At 40.7% G+C, this 16,135-nt stretch overlaps 1 protein-coding gene across 3 annotated transcripts in view; it reads right to left on the minus strand.

The window, feature by feature from the left end:
• ZNF521 (zinc finger protein 521) overlaps nucleotides 1–16,135 on the minus strand; it is a 144,915-nt gene that overhangs the window by 76,855 nt on the left and 51,925 nt on the right. For all 3 annotated transcript variants that reach the window (XM_053468234.1, XM_053468233.1, XM_053468235.1), the window contains 2 exons: nucleotides 8,087–11,439; nucleotides 1,461–1,545 (listed from right to left, as the gene is read on the minus strand). In XM_053468234.1, coding sequence (XP_053324209.1) covers nucleotides 1,461–1,545; nucleotides 8,087–11,439 — 3,438 coding nt within the window. The remainder of the gene's footprint in view (nucleotides 1–1,460; nucleotides 1,546–8,086; nucleotides 11,440–16,135) is intronic.

Consider the following 16,135-nt stretch of genomic DNA (forward strand, 5'->3'; position numbering starts at 1 on the left):
CCTTCTTTTTTCTTTAAAATCCAATCCTATCAATCTGTTTAATTTGATCTTAGATCTGCGTGCTATTGCTGTGCAATGTGACGTCTTTATTGTTATAACAGTGACACACTTCCTTTTCCTTATTCCCTGATAAGTGTATTACAATTATTTTTTAATAATTCATTCATAATGGCCCAATTATTCTGCAGATAAGCTAAGCACATTAGAATGCATGAGCAGAGAGACTATTAATGAGATGTACCAGGACTGTAGACTATAAATGGAAAATCCTTGGACTATACAATGAGGTGCATTTGAAAGAACAAAGGTGGAATTGACACTGTATATATATGTATGTATGTATGTATGTATGAATGAATGAATGTATGTGCGAATGAATACTTCTTTTAAGCTAACAGGTGCACTTAGCACTTTACAGTATGTTAAAAGGGAGGTATAAAAAATGCAGTCATTTAATAATAGAGCTCCAAAGACATTTTTATTCTGGTACAATAGGTATGAATACAATAGGTATGTCTGTAGAGCTTACAGTCTAACTAGCATACATGGAAACTTTCAGGCTCTCCCTCTTGGGGGGGGGGGCTTAGGGCTGTGACCTAGCTTCAAACATCTTAAAGCAGCTCCAGTGTCAGAGATTTAGCACCCTGACCCGGAGAAGCTACCCTTCACCCGAAGTCTCCAGGCAAAAAACTGGAGAGTTCCCAAGCATGCTAAATAGGGAGAAAAAAAAACTCTAAAATGAAAGCACAATAGGATGCATTAGGAGTGCTGACTGTCAGAAAGTTTTTTTAAATTCTAAACACAATAGTAAACTCTATATTTTGAAAATACTAGATTAACCCCTTCAATTTTATTTTTTTTGCAATTTTGCATAGAATTTCTTGTACACAGTAGGTACCACTGATGACATTTTCTGAATACAGACATCCCACATACACACACATATATTAATATATATATTAATGTTCTAGAGGGTCTTATGTATAGGCTAGTATTTTAATACTTCTGGCTTAAAGGGTTTTGGGTTAATAAATGTGGGTTACGTAGGATTATTATTTTTTTCTTGGTTGACAAAAATGTGTGTGTGTGTGGGGGGGTCTGCATCAGAACTGTGTGAGGTTGTGGACATACAGGGTGAGCTAGCTCTCAACTCTGTTTCAGAGCATCAAAAAGTGGCCACATGGGAGCTGCATATATGCTGCAACAGTACAAACCTTCATTGATTTTATAGCTCCCTCACCAACCAGCCCATGATCCCCAGTTTCCAAAAAAAGTGAGACTATGGTGCAGGTACCCTGGACAGTCCCCCAAACTGTATTATGTATAAGATCAAACATTTTCCTACTTTTGTAAGGTTTATAGAGTGGGCAGATAACCCAGATGCCCTGTATAAAATAACTATCTGCACATGACGTTATCTTCTGATTAGTTTAATTCTGGCCAACAAAAAGTCTACTCACCAATCATGTGATTTGCCACATGGACCTGGATATCCCATTCATTGTAGAAGACCATCTGACACTTGATGCATTGGTAGGTTTTCTTCTGTAAGACAAATTACATTTTCCTTTTAACCGTCTAAATGTTAATACATGCAAATATTATTCTTTATTGTTTTAGATTGCCCCATTATTTTCTGCAGGGCTGCACAAATATTTATAATTTACACCATTTCCTTTTGTCCCAACCACTTTTGGTGTACAGGTATAATAAAGAAAATATTTCATAAGTAGATAAAACAAAATTAGGATTTGGATGTAATGATACAGAACACCGCATAGGTCTAATTCACAAATATAATTAGTCTAAGACTTGCTGGTGAGTACATATCAATCTATAGATGGACTGCAGAGGAAAAATATGTTTCCTGGTTTCACAGCAAATGAAATGGCCTGAAGGCTTCTTATCTGCCCTCAAAATATAGGTTTCTGTAGCCTTTAGCAGATTGCCGGTAAAAGGAAACAGGATGTCAACCTAGTATAACCCTGCTGAAAATCACTTTTGCTGGTCATATTTTGGTAAACATCTATGAGACAAAGCAATGCTGATCATCCCAATCCACGTACATAATCAGTACTCCTCAGAGGCACTATGCCTAGGTGGAGACAGTCTTCACCATAAACTCAATTTATGTAGCCAACATAGTTTGGCTCTTCCACACTGTAGAACTACTGGAAATATGTAATCTTGCATTAAAAAAAAGAGAAAAAACAATAAATGTAAAATCACAAACTAAATTATACAACGTGAATTAAAGTCTCACTGATTAATACAAGACTGTAGGAAAGTCCATTGAACCAGTGCTCGCAAAACCCTTGTGTCAGCTGGGATATATTTAACAAGTGGTCACTTATCAATGCTTGTATAAAATATTAATACATACATTAAAAGAGCACCTTAGGCCAACATTTATTTTGTTTAGGCAGATAAGCTAAAGCGGCCCTCTAAATAGCCAAGATAGGCATAAGTCAACCTAGGCTATTAATACTACTACTACATTCTAGATTACTGCTGCATCTGAAAGCAATAAATAAGGGCGAGCAGGAACCCTTGTTTTTTTAATTTGTGCGGGGAATGAAGTACCTGTACCCAGCTCAAGAATTCAGTACCTTTTCCGCTCATACCTATTGCAAAGTGACAATGCTTTCTATTAAAGAAAGGCAAGAAGGAACACAGTAATATCTACAAAACTAGAATTGTCTACTTCCTTCAAAATTGGCTCTTTTTTATCTACAAATTGCAAATTTAGCATTCTTACCTAAAATATGGTTGCAAATCCTTAACAAAAGCCCTAAATGGGCCTTAAATGGGAAGATTACCACATCTTTTAGTATAAGTAAATTAATTGACTGGAACTATCGACAGCTTGTGCTTTTTGTTTTGGAAGCATTTAGCGTAAAAGTTGACCTCATGGAAAATGACAGGTGGCAGCCTGTGGCAGAGTTAGCATAGCCTAATCCAGCCTCCTATCCTGATATACCTTTTTCCTCATCTTTTACAATGACTGGCTAAAGCACTCAACAACATTCAGCAACTCAACAACCAAGCTGAGTAATATATGATATATACACATAGATATAAAAGATATCTACACACATGCATACGCTATACGATAGTGAGAAGAAGAAACAAACAATATATATAAGAAAAAGAATGGTTAAAAATGTTTGGGGAGGAGGCCACATATGTGCAATTTCTAATAGGTAAAGAACTAATGAAGAAAAAAAATCAATATACATTGTGGCTTAATTTTTCTTTCTGGTGAACACAGTCCAAAAGTGTCCCTCAAAGGCACACAGGGCAAACGCCCAGCGAACTGCTGGCTGACAGCACCACATACTTAGACCCAATCTGCTGCTGCAGCGGCGCCAGATCGGGTGCTGCAGTGTGCGGCCGGTTATGCCCAGATGTGCGCCACGTAAGCTTAAAAACGTATGGCTGCACATATCAAGCCGTCGGCCGCACTTACATCATCAGACGGCTGCCTGTACATATTTCTAAAAAGCGGTCAACTTAGGTTATTTCAAAAGGTCAGTCTACAATTTGTGGCCGTTTGCTCACCAATATTTGAAGGTATCTGGCAAACAACAAAAACTGTGCATTTTTTGTATGCCACAAGTTTATATTCTACATCACCCAGTTACAGAGATGTTTCACACATTTTTGTAAGGTAAGAAAGGTGTCTTTTAATTTATTATTGTTTTATTTTAAATATTTGGACATGCGCTCAAATAGTTAAAGTATTTAATACAAAAGGACTACATTTCACAAATGTTTTGCTTTCCTATTAAATGTGCTATTCTGTTTACTCTGATTTAAAACTTATGTTTTCTAATGCTGCATTTAGTTACACAACTCCTAAATTCTCCAATTCCCAAAACCTTTCCAGAAATAATTATTTTCTTATGTAAAATTTTGCCTTGTTCATAATTATTGTCGGGAATGCTTTTCATGTGATACAAAAGCAGGCACTGATAGGCTGTTGCCATAGAAACTGAAAAAGCTACTTATAGCTTGACTGGCAAAGTCAATATGAAATTATATACCATTTATTCTAGTCCCCGAGTACTGTAGCTTCAGAGATGGAAAAAGTCATTGCAAATACATTAAATACAGCTGGATACCCAGTTTCTCTAAAGCCACAAGAAATAATAACTTTTGAAACTGGCTTCCAAAAACACTACATAACTCTCTTTGAACATACAATATATGAAACAGACTTGCTGCTTGTTTGCACAAGTGGTTAATTTGTTTCAATCCTTAATACTTTAGAGCTCAGAATTCCCATCGTAACATACATTTGGGATGAAGTAATGTAACTTGAATCCCTTCGGATAAAGATTTTATGGTCTATTGTTTGCAGCATATTCTAAAGAAATCAAGTATCTTAGGACAGAGTATGCTCATGAAATCGGTCAAGCTGATCATTTGTTGGAATCTATCCCACTTTCTACTCTTGTCTTTTATGATATGTTATAAAGGTCTTTTTTTCCACATATATAAGAACCAGACAGGTTTAAACCTTAAAGGGACAGAGGACCCCATATGGTTTATTATGCCATTAAATGCCATACTTTTTATCTTAAAGGGAATGTTTAGGGCATCACCAACAATAAATCCTTATTAAAGTATCTTTACCTAAAAAGAAAGAAAAAAAAACTCAGTTTGGTAAAATGCTACAGCAAATGATTTGCTTGAAGCAGCCGGTCACTGGCAGGAAAGTGCTCCAATCTAAATCAGTGGGAGCGTTTCCCGCACATGAGTGAATGAGAGAAACAAGAATGCATGCCTGTAAGATGCACAACATGGGCTTGGGGAAGAAGCAGAAGGAAAGGAGAAAAAAAAAGAGGAAGAAGCTGTCCATTTTCAACTTTGTGTATAACCGGAATTCAAGAATGGCTACGGTAAAAAATGAGCATCTGCACTTAAGGGCCAGCGTCTGATCAATCACATGTGTTGGATCCACATGGCCATACCCAACCGTCCTACATTAGCCTCTTAGACTACTTCAGCACACAGCTGCATTCTAAAACACTGGAATGATCCCATGAACAGTAAGTAGAAGCCACAAATGGCACCAGTTCACTGGTATTTACCCTGTGTGCTTGAGATTTTTTTCCTGCTATGTCATGGTCTAAATTAGAGGGTGACCCACTAATTTTGTTAGTGACCCACTAACAAAAACCTTAAAAAGCCCCTCTTCTTTGGTGTTCTTAATGCACTTGCACTGCAGAATGAGAATGTGGTATGTCCTATCTTACTATTTTTTTTTACAGTTTAGATGATTAATAACTAAAATAAAGACCCTTCTGTAACCCTGCCATATACTTTTTTGGTTTTTAATTTACCGATTACAATATTAGCGGCCATTGGTTTGACAATATTGCCAATATCAAGTCACTAGTGCACTATATGCAAAGCAAAAGGACATACCTAAGACTTCAGACCTTTTCTCTGTGGCTTCATGTCCACCCTTTTCCACCCTATCCACTTAAACCAGAAACCAGATACTACGGAGCCAGATGACGTGGAGCAAAGCTCTCTAGTAGAGGACTGCATTGGGAGGCGGGTCCCGCGGGCGGTCTTTCTGGGGCTGCGGGCGGGAGGTCAGGCACTGTACCTGCGGTAATTCCGCGCAGTCCTGCAAGGATGCCTTCTCGCTGCTCCATTACAGTGTCTCCTATCTTGCGCCGCCCATGAACAAGGCGGAGTCATGTGATGTGACGTCACTTCCTGTGACTCCGCCTTGTTCCTGGGCGGAGCAAGAGAAGAGATGCTGTGAGGGAACAACTCGAGGGCAGCCTTGCGGGACTGCGCGGGAAATCGGGTAAGGAGGCGGGCGTGATTGGCCACAAATGTGGCGGGAGCGGACAGGATTGGCCACAAATGTGGCGGGAGCGGGCGGGAACGGAACACCCACATTGCGGGAGCGGGCGGGAGTGGGATTCAAAACAGCGGGAGCGGGCGGGAGCGGGATTCAAAAAGCAGTCCCGTGCAGGGCTCTACTCTCTAGTACATGCATATTATTTTTCTGGAATAAACAACATAAAACCTTCTTTACAGTTATATCTGGCAAAAGGTGTCATGTCACTTGAGGCACAGATAAGTGACCAGAAGCGTCAGAAAACCCAAAATGAAAAACAGCACCAAACACACAATTCATTTTATGTCCACGGACTTTTCATTTGACTCATATGCCATAGCCAAAAAAAAAAAACGATGAAATTCTGCTATCTCACAGAGGATGTGACCTTTATTATGTTGTGGCAGAATTAAACTAGGGAAGTGATGACTATGTGTCCCTTTAAATGTCATTTCAGGACGTTACCTTTTTTATTGCAATAGAATCTGTAGTGCTATCCACAAGATTAAGTTGTCAAAGAAAATGATCTGTGTATCTGTGTGAATTTCATCTTGTTGCACTGACTATAGCAATATGCTATATGTAATATTTATAGCTGTAGGTACAAGTAAGTGGTGATTTTACGCTTTCCTCTAAGCAAGCATTGTGATGCAGAGACTCCCTTGACACAATGCTGCTTTCAATTTAGTTCCGTTCAGACTGTTCATTTTATGTGCCACTGAAAATTACAAAATAATAAATTAAACCCTTTATATTCTGCAGGTTACGCTTCATCAAGGCAGCATCCAATCAAGCCTAGGCGTGCAATCATTATTTGTTCTGCTGACCACAGCTCAGAACAGACAAAGCATTGTCTGTAACTCACCTCAATGATTTTAGGGTCTTAAAGAATCAGAGCAGTGTATAACCCTGAAATAGCTTTTCACGGGTCCTTAAAACATAAAAACAGAGAACGTAGTGTTGTCTCGCAGAATAACATTTTCTGTGACCCTGCCGCTTAAATCATCCTATCCAACAAAGGGTACACAGCCCTGACATACTTCTGTTACCCTGCTTGCTTGTCATATTATTTGTGCTCAGTGACTGAAGATAAAGACCTTCTCTAGATATCTTATCTAGGGCATCTATGCCTTTCACATGTTGCTGACCAGTACATGCAATGCGCTACACTTCGGTATGTGGGTTTTATAACTGGATCAAAGAGTATACAAATCCCATAACCTTACCAATCCCATAAACTGCAGGGGGCAGCATTCACGTGTGCCAGTTCCTTTGCCACACTACTGGGCAGATTCCCGCATAGGGTCATAGGGCTTCCTAGTGAACCAAAGCTCAATAGGCTAGTAAGGGATAATTGTAACTGGACAATTTACATCATGGAAGTCTATGCCTAGTACCAAACACCCTATGCCACTTCCGAGGTATGATGTCATGTCTTGAAATTTAGAACAGAGGATGTGTGGCTTGGGGAACAGAAGGTACTGCCTGAAGAGCAGCTGGGGGCACTACCGTAGGTCTGTCCAAGGGAAGCACCCCACCCAAATAAACCACTGCCCTCATTTACTGCTACTGTGGACAAAGGGAAGGCATACTCTGCCCTTTGAAACAAGGCCATTAAGAGCTCTGGAGCAGAGTAGTATTTTAAAATGCAGCATGTTTGGCATAGGCAAAAGCCTGGTTTCATCTAGTTTGATTAATTTAATCTGCAGACCTGGTGGTTTCCCTTGTCAGTCGTGATAATTTGGGTGACTTTCCCTGCTCAAATCACCACACTGAGGTGATTCTTTATGGTAACGCTAATGCAGTCCTGCTTGTACCATGAAATTCTTTGTTTCACAGACTTTCACTAGCCAGTGTTTGGCAATTGAGACTGGACTATTCAATTGTTTATCGGAAGGCTGTATGATAAGAAATCGGGGTGTCTGTATAGTAGACTTGATAACAGAGCTACAACACATACAAATGGTTAATATACAACAGCGTAAAAACATTATTAAAAACTAGAACTTCAAAAAAGGAAACGGCACAATTCTTTTGAAAATTTAAATTTGATGGGGGTCCCTATTAAGCCAACACCATCTATTCCACAACCACTGTACAAAAAGTTTCAATTTTTTTTCATCTTAATACAACGTGCTATTAAAAAACATATTTTAACAGTTAATAATGATGACATAAGTAAACAATTATAACTATAATTATATAAATCAGTACAGTAGTTACCTCATCAGACTGTGATGGGCTGATCCTGGGCATAGGAGATACTTGTGGTGTTTTGAGCTGCGTGGTGCTGCCATCTGATGCAAGATCTCTGTGAACTGTCTGAATGTGATTTTGAAGTTCTGTTTCTGATTCAAACTTAACATTGCAACTTGAACATCTGGTCTTCAAGACAGCTGCTTTATTTTTACCATCTATGGTGGGCAAGTTTTCATTTTGACCCAAGACTGGTCTATTACTAGGTACAGCCATATTGGCATTCGGACTGGCACTTTTATTGAGATTCACACAGCTGGCACACAGCCCGTAGGGCAAACCATTGATATCAAGCTTCACCAGGTCTTGTTTGTAGCGGAATTCTTTCAGGCAAGAAGCACATTTAAACATCTTCTGGAGGTTCTGTACGCGACCCGTAGACTGAATTGCAGAACCATTCCCTGTCTTCTGCATGTGAAACGTTCCATGAATCTTAAGCTCCAGAGTAGAAGTGACCGTCTGCATGCACACCACACAGCGGAATCCTGTTAAGGAGTTCCGCAGGTCAGGATGCATCTGACAATGTTCTAAGAAATCCTCCTCACTGTGCAGAGGAAGCTTACATATTCTGCAGTTCCCAGTGTCAAGGCTCTTGCTGTGTGTAACTTTGTGTTCTGTAAGTGTTAGCAGAGAAGGGAAACGTTCTCCACAGATTGGACACATGTAATGTTTTACTGGACCCAAATGTGTCTGCATATGTTCCCTCAAACCACTTTCAGAGAAAAATGTACGGGAGCATACATTGCATTTATAATTGCCTTTAATCAATTCTGCTTTCTTTTTAACAATAGCACTTTCTCCAGGTCTAATATTGTGGTCTCGGAGTTGGTGATTCTGAAGTAGAGAGTCCATTGTGTAGGCAGCACCGCAAATGTCACAGCCATACATTGGTTCAGAGGTATCAATATCTTCTTCACTTCCATCATGGCTATTATGCGACTCTTGATTGTTTGTCAACAATGTCTGAAGCTCCACCTCCTCTTTCTGAACTTGCTCAGATGCTCCATTGGTGCCACAGTTGGGTGTTTTAGCTTCAAATACACAGTGCTTTTCCCTTAAGTGTTTTTCCAATAAAATTATAGCATGGAATGCTTTGCTGCAAAACTTGCAGTTATACTTTTTGCTATGCGTTGTGATGTGACACTGTAACTCTACCTCCGTGCCAAAAGATTCACCGCAGAAAATGCACTTGTGGATCTTTCCCTGGTTCTCCAAGTGATTGTGCTTCACGTGAAGCTGCAAGTCAGTCTCTGAGCGGAAGTCCCAATTACAGGACGTGCATCGGTACACTTTCTTTTCGTTACTGTGTTTCACAGCCAAGTGAAGCTGAATGGAGACTTTGGAGTCGAACACTTCCTGGCATAAAGTGCAACGAAAGAATACAAAAGTGTGCATGTCTAGCAAGTGCTTCTGCAAGTCATCCACTGAAGTGAACTGCTTGTCACAGCTTTCGCAAATGTAATATGTAGACGTTATCATGAAGTGAATAGTAACATGCTTCAGGAGGGATTCTTGGTTTGGAAATTCTTTGTTGCATTGAGGGCATGTCAATTTTGGCAGAACAGTATCGAGATGAGTTTTTAAGTGAGTCTGAAAACCATCAAGGGAGGTATATTTGGCACCACATTGATTACAGATGTACTCGCCTGCAGGTCTTGAAGGAGTGCCACCTACGGTCTGCATCATCTTTAAAGATGATTGCTCCATAGTAACGGGAGATAAGGGACTCAGAGCTCTAGACTTCTTCCCATTATGGATGTAATTCAATGCTAGAGGAATATTCTTATGATTTTCTTTGATATGCTTGTTTAATTTAAGAACACTATTAAAGATTGGAGAATTTGTGCAGTATGAACAAGAATAAACCTCAACTACTGGATCTTTCGGGGTTCCCAAAACTGGAGATCCAAAACGGGAACTGCTGAGGTCACAATGAACTTGTCGAATGTGCTCCTCTAAAGAAGAGTCAGTAAGAAATCCCATATAGCAGTGGGGACAAAAGAATGCATTGCTGTCTTTTGCAACAGGGTTGACAAATCCATGAGAACTTCTAATGTGTTCTTGAAGCATATTAAGGTCATTGAATATTTCAGAGCAAAAGTTACACTGATAGACCATAGCAGGCAGAGTAGAAACTATTAGTGCTGGGTCCTGAGCTTCGTGTACCTGTTTAAGATGTTCATTTAAATTGTAGAGAGACGGTAAAACTTCTAAACAGTACTGACAGATGTGAGCCTGCTCTGGTTTATCTAAATGCATAGTTTTTAGGTGGATCTGTAGAACTGCCAAGCTTGAAAACAGCTGTTTGCTGCAATATATGCAGCTATAAGTAACTTTTGCTTGTTTGCTCGAAGGGGCACTGCCATCCCCCGTTTGCTGGGCAGCCCTCTTCCTCCCACGACTTTTTGTCAAAGCAGGGGCAACATCTACCATAGTTGAACTGTCCACAGACAGATTGGAATCTGGGGTAGTACTAGATACTGAAGTATAGCCAACAGTGACCAAGGAAGGGCTATTGCTGGGATTGCAAGACTCTGGGTGCTGATGGCTGTCCATATGGCTGTAGAGCTCTTCAATGCTATGGAAATTCTCAGAGCAAATGTTGCAAGAATTCTTCTTTTCATTGCTGTGTATTTGCTCCATGTGATTTAACAGGGATGTCTCGTCAACAAACAGTTCGTGGCAGTACATACACTGGAGAGCTGCTCGGTCATCATTCGGAGAACATTCAGGATGACATTCAGCTATGTGTTTCTGGAGATCCTCTGGGAAATCAAATCCTTCCTCACACTGGCTGCACTTTTGTGTGTCTTTCATTTTCCATTCTTCCATTCTAGAACCTGACTGAGAACAATCTTTATTCCGCTCATGAACCTGCATGTGGCCATGTAATGAACTAGAAGACAGAAACCCTCGTCGACATATGGCACATTTATATGGCTTGTTAGACGTATGAGTCTTTAAATGGATTTTAAGATGGTCACTTCTGGAGAAAGCTGCATCACATTCACTGCAGTGATATTTTTTGTCTCCTGTGTGAAGTTTTATATGGCGGTCTCTACTTCGTTTGTGTTTAAACAGTCTACTACAATAGGTGCACTTGAAAGGCAGTTTGTCACTGTGGCTTTGTTCGTGGTGCTTTAAGTAGCTTAGGCGACTGAACGACTTATCACAAAACTGGCATGGGTATGGCAATCCTGGGATGCCTTCCTCTTCTCCAAAGTCACAACCTTCCCCGTGACTTGGAGACGTCTGGTCTTTACTAGAGGGTGATGAAGCTGGCCATGAGCAGCTAGGATCATCTTCTACATCTGCCCCATCTGAAATACACAAGTGAAAACCATGCATGCTATTAAAATGTGAAACTACAAAGAGAAAGCCTTCGTAAATTATTAAAATTCCTAGAAATAAATCAAATGTTATAGCAGTGTGGTCTTTGACCAAAACAAACCCAAAGTTAGCCATGAGTTTTGGCTATAGTACAGCGCTACCTGGCAATCCCTCATCAGCCCCAACCAGAACTGGGAACTTACCATGTTTCACCAGGGCTTTGGGTTAATGTTCTCAAGGTAGGGAAGTGGAACCCACTCCCTTCTCAGATCCTTCATGCTTTCCACCCCTTTAAATTACTGGTGCTGATCCTGCACCTATGTTGTAGTCACAACCCCTTCCTGCCTCCTAAAAGCATAAGGAGATGCATAGCTCCAGGGAAGCTAGCCCTGTGAAGTTCATGCCCCAGGTAATATCCAGTTGGACGTCCAATCTTATGACCGTACATAAGTATCAGATTTTCTATTTTTTTTTTCTTTGTTTCACGGATGAATCAGGCATATCTCTTTCTGTCCTTATTTATTATTTATTGCTGTAAAAAAGCATGTTTATATATACAGACATTTCTACTGTACGCATTTGCAATGCAAATATTCTAGTAATACAAGTTTGGTATAAAAAACTTTTTTGTGCAATAACCAAAATAAAGTGATGTTACCTAGTCTTAGGAACGCCACAAAGCATTATATGCAGAGTACAGATTTTTAAAGTTCACCCTGAACTAATGTGTTTTGTCTAAGTTCAAGAGGTTCCCTACCATTTCTTCCTTTTTGCAAAACAAATTACGGTTTTGAACTTCCTTAGGAACATACTGTCGGTAGCTTTTAGTTACATAGACAAAGCAAGAAAAAGGAAAATTGATCATCTATAATGGTTTAAAATGCAAAATATATTAGCAGCATGAAAGCTAGATAAGACTTTTATGCCTTTGTAGAATACATTGTTAATTATTTTTTGTTATATAAAAGAAGAAGTGTATGACATTAAGCCAAGATCACATTATCTGGGTTTGATGTCACTTTCTACACATTGATGAGCAAGCCCTCAACAGTATGGTGTACAACAAGCAAGCTGAACTATACTTATGCCAACATGGACATGTCTAAGACATGCATATGAGGATACAAGGTATGTCACTTTTTGATTGATTAGCCAATCCTTCATTTACATATGCCTGTTGTTTTGATCACTGCATAGGTTTGGAACTGTACAAATCCAAGATACATTTTCCCTGACGTTCTTTTGGGTGAAATGTGGAGGGGAGCGGTGTGGGTGAAATCCTGAATACGGGAGTGGGAAGAGGTAACAACAGTAGAAGATAGCCGCAGGTCATGAGAGGAGCGAAGAGGGCGGGTAGGGGTGTATTTGCATAGGAGGATAGAGATGTAATGGGGTGCAGAGTTGTTGAGGGCTCTATAGGTCAGGGTCAGAAGTTTAAATTTGATTCTGAAGGGTATGGGGAGCCAATGAAGTGATTGGCATAGTGGAACAGCGGATGAAGAACGGCGGGTGAGAAAAATTAATCTAGCTGCAGTGTTGAGGATGGATTGAAGCAGTGAAAGGTGGGAGAGGGGGAGACCAGTGAGTAGGGAGTTGCAATAATCCAGGCAGGATATCACAAGGGAGTAGATTAATAATTTGGTGGTTTCTTGTGTGAGGAATGGGCGGATTCGGGAGATGGTTTTCAGGTGAAGGCGGCAGGATTTGGTGAAGGACTGGATGTGTGGGATGAAGGAGAGAGTACAGTCAAGGGTGACACCAAGGCAGCGAACTTGGTCCGTTGGTTGGATAGTGGAGTTGTCAACAGTAATTGAGATCCCAGGAAAAGTGGACAGAGCAGATGGTGGGATTACTATGAGTTCAGTCTTAGAGATGTTGAGCTTTAGGTAATGGGACGCCATCTATGATGCAATTTCTGATAGACAGTCAGTGAGGTGAGTTAGAAGAGAAGGGGGAAAGGTCAGGAGCAAATCTAGATTAGGGTGTCATCTGCATATAGGTGGTACTGGAAGCCAAAAGGAAGATATAAATTGTCCGAGGGAAGAAGTGTAGATGGAGAATAGCAGAGGCCCAAGAACTGAGCATTGAGGAACACCAATATATAGCGGTAGGGGAGAGGAGCAAGTTCCAGTGAATGAGACACTAAACGTATGGTCAGAAAGGTAGGATTTAAGCCATGAAAGAGCCGTGTGACGGATCCCATGACCGTGGAGGGTTTGTAGGAGGAGGGGGTGGTCGACTGCGTCAAAGGCTGCTGAGCGGTCCAAGAGAACAACCAGTGAGAATTGGCCTTTTGTTTTAGCTGCGAGGAGGTCATTAGTAATTTTAGTGAGTGCAGTTGGCAGTTTAGTTGAATGCTGTGGATGGAAAACTGATTGTAGAGGGTCAAGTAGAGAGTTTGAAGAGAGAAAGTTTGTTAGTTGATTGTAAGTTAATCGTTCCAGCAGTTTGGAAGCTAGAGGGAGAAGTGAAACTGGATGGTAGTTTGAAGGGACGTGGGATCAAGGGAAGGTTTCTTTAGGATGGGGGAGATGATGGCATGTTTGAATGAGGATGGGAATACGCCAAAGGAAAAGGAGAGATTAAAGATGTGGGTTAGGGTTGGGGTAATTACACTAGAGAGGGGTAGTAGGAGATGTGAAGGTGCAGGGTCGAGGGGACAGGTGGTGAGGTGGGAGGACAACAGGACCTCGCAAACCTCAACGGGTGTAACTGGGGTGAAGCAGGTGAGGCTGGATTTTGGTGAGGAGGGAGGTTGAGGTACCATATGATTGACACTATGGGGGGGGGTTATTATCCCTGATGGTGTCAATTTTGTTTTTGAAGTAGGTGGCAAGCTCCCAGGCAGAGACATTGGAGGGCAAGGGAGGTGCTGTGGGACAGAGAAGAGTGTTAAAAGTGGAAAATAGACATTTAGGGTTATGGGAAAGAGAAGTGTTTAATTAAATGAGATATGTTTGTTTAGAGAGATGGAGGGCCGATGTATAGGAACAGAGCATGAGTTAGTAGTGAGCGAAGTCTTCAGGTGAGCGAGACTTCCTCCATAGGCACACAGCGGAACGTGAACACCTTTGGAGGAGATGTGTGTGTGGAATGCCATGGCTGAGGTGGATTGCGTACAGTTACAGGGGCAACCATATATAGGGCTGAGGCTAGTGTATGGTTATACTGAGCTGTAGCTGCGTCAGGACAAGAGGATATACTTGACAGGAGTGGCCGTAGTGTATCTGTAAGCTGTGGTGTGTTGAGGTTGCAGAGGTTACGGTAGGTTTGTGGTGGTTTCTTGGGTAGAGAAGGTGTGTGTGGTATGTCGAGAATGGATCCAGCCATCGGATGTGAAAAAGGTGCTCCAGGTGGAAGCCAGGTACCAAATGTTCTTCTGGGGCTGCACTCTCCACAACAGGAGCCCCTTCCCTCCCTGGTCAGAACCAAGGGAGTGCCGGATCTTCTAGACACTCAAAATATGGCATCCACCCCCCTTCCCGACCACAAGAGCTCTTTAGGCACCCGGCTCACTGTAGCATACTCAGTGGTACTGGATATCATAAATCCAAAACAGGAACAACTGCTCAAGCAGTTCAATCGAAAAAGGGCAACTAGCCATAGAGTTGAAAAAATGCTTATGGTGAGCAAAAACATGAAGCAAAATAAAATGCCAAAAGCATGTCCAAGATATACATGTAAAGACACAAGGTGCTTTGGGAAAAGGATCACTTTGGTTTACTCATTCACAAAAACTGGGCTTTTTTGTCAATCCTATTTGTTGCCTACAAAGCATTAATCAGGTGTTCCCCACCTTCTGCATATGCGTTGAGAATATTATCTTTTCAACAAAAACGTCTGGAATGGTATATTATATAAACACATATGAAGCCTACTTTCCTTTATGGGGGAAAAAATAAAACTTTAGTACAATCTTAACCTCTTTACTTATCCTCAGGAAACAGATGAGGATTCATTCCTTTCCTGCATATAGAAACTGATGACAACACCATCTCACTATCAATGCCATATGGCAACCATCTAACTCTGTGAAAACAACCAAACACCAGTTCTGGAATCCTGCCCATTAAAACAATTCTTTTTATTACAAGCTGGAAATGGCAGAAGTAGTGGATTTATTCTTACAATCATAAAAAAGTTACACAAAGTAGCTATTTAATCTATGTATGTAATCAAAGCTGATATAACACATTCTTGCAGCCCAAAAAAGCAGGATATTTACAACATATCCACCATGACACCTAACGATTCTTTGGTCTTCATATTTAAGCTAGTATGTATTTGAGATGAGAACGTGAACAAAGGTATATAGCAATTGGGAGGAGGGGCAGCGATATACACACAGCAAAGATGAACCATATAACATTTAATTTAACCCCTGAAGTCGGTTAGCCAGACAAAAAATGTAGGGCGTTGACAATATGGCTTGATTTTATTATTGTTTGAATTTATGTGGGGAGATCCGGTTAAGAATATCATTTATTCCCTCTGATGATTCAGGTAAGGCTTCAGTTACCCACTTTTTCAGCCTAGAGGTTGTGGAAACATTGATATTCTCTGCCAAAACGACAGTGTACCGTAACCTGCACGTTCTTATGTTCCGTTTGCACTTGAGCTGGATCATAGCTGCGCTATGCTTTTTTCCCCCTCTTATGTATACATGCTGGTTTCTGATATTAAGAC

This window comes from Spea bombifrons, chromosome 5 (assembly GCF_027358695.1).
Source record: "Spea bombifrons isolate aSpeBom1 chromosome 5, aSpeBom1.2.pri, whole genome shotgun sequence".
Lineage (NCBI taxonomy): Eukaryota > Metazoa > Chordata > Amphibia > Anura > Pelobatidae > Spea > Spea bombifrons.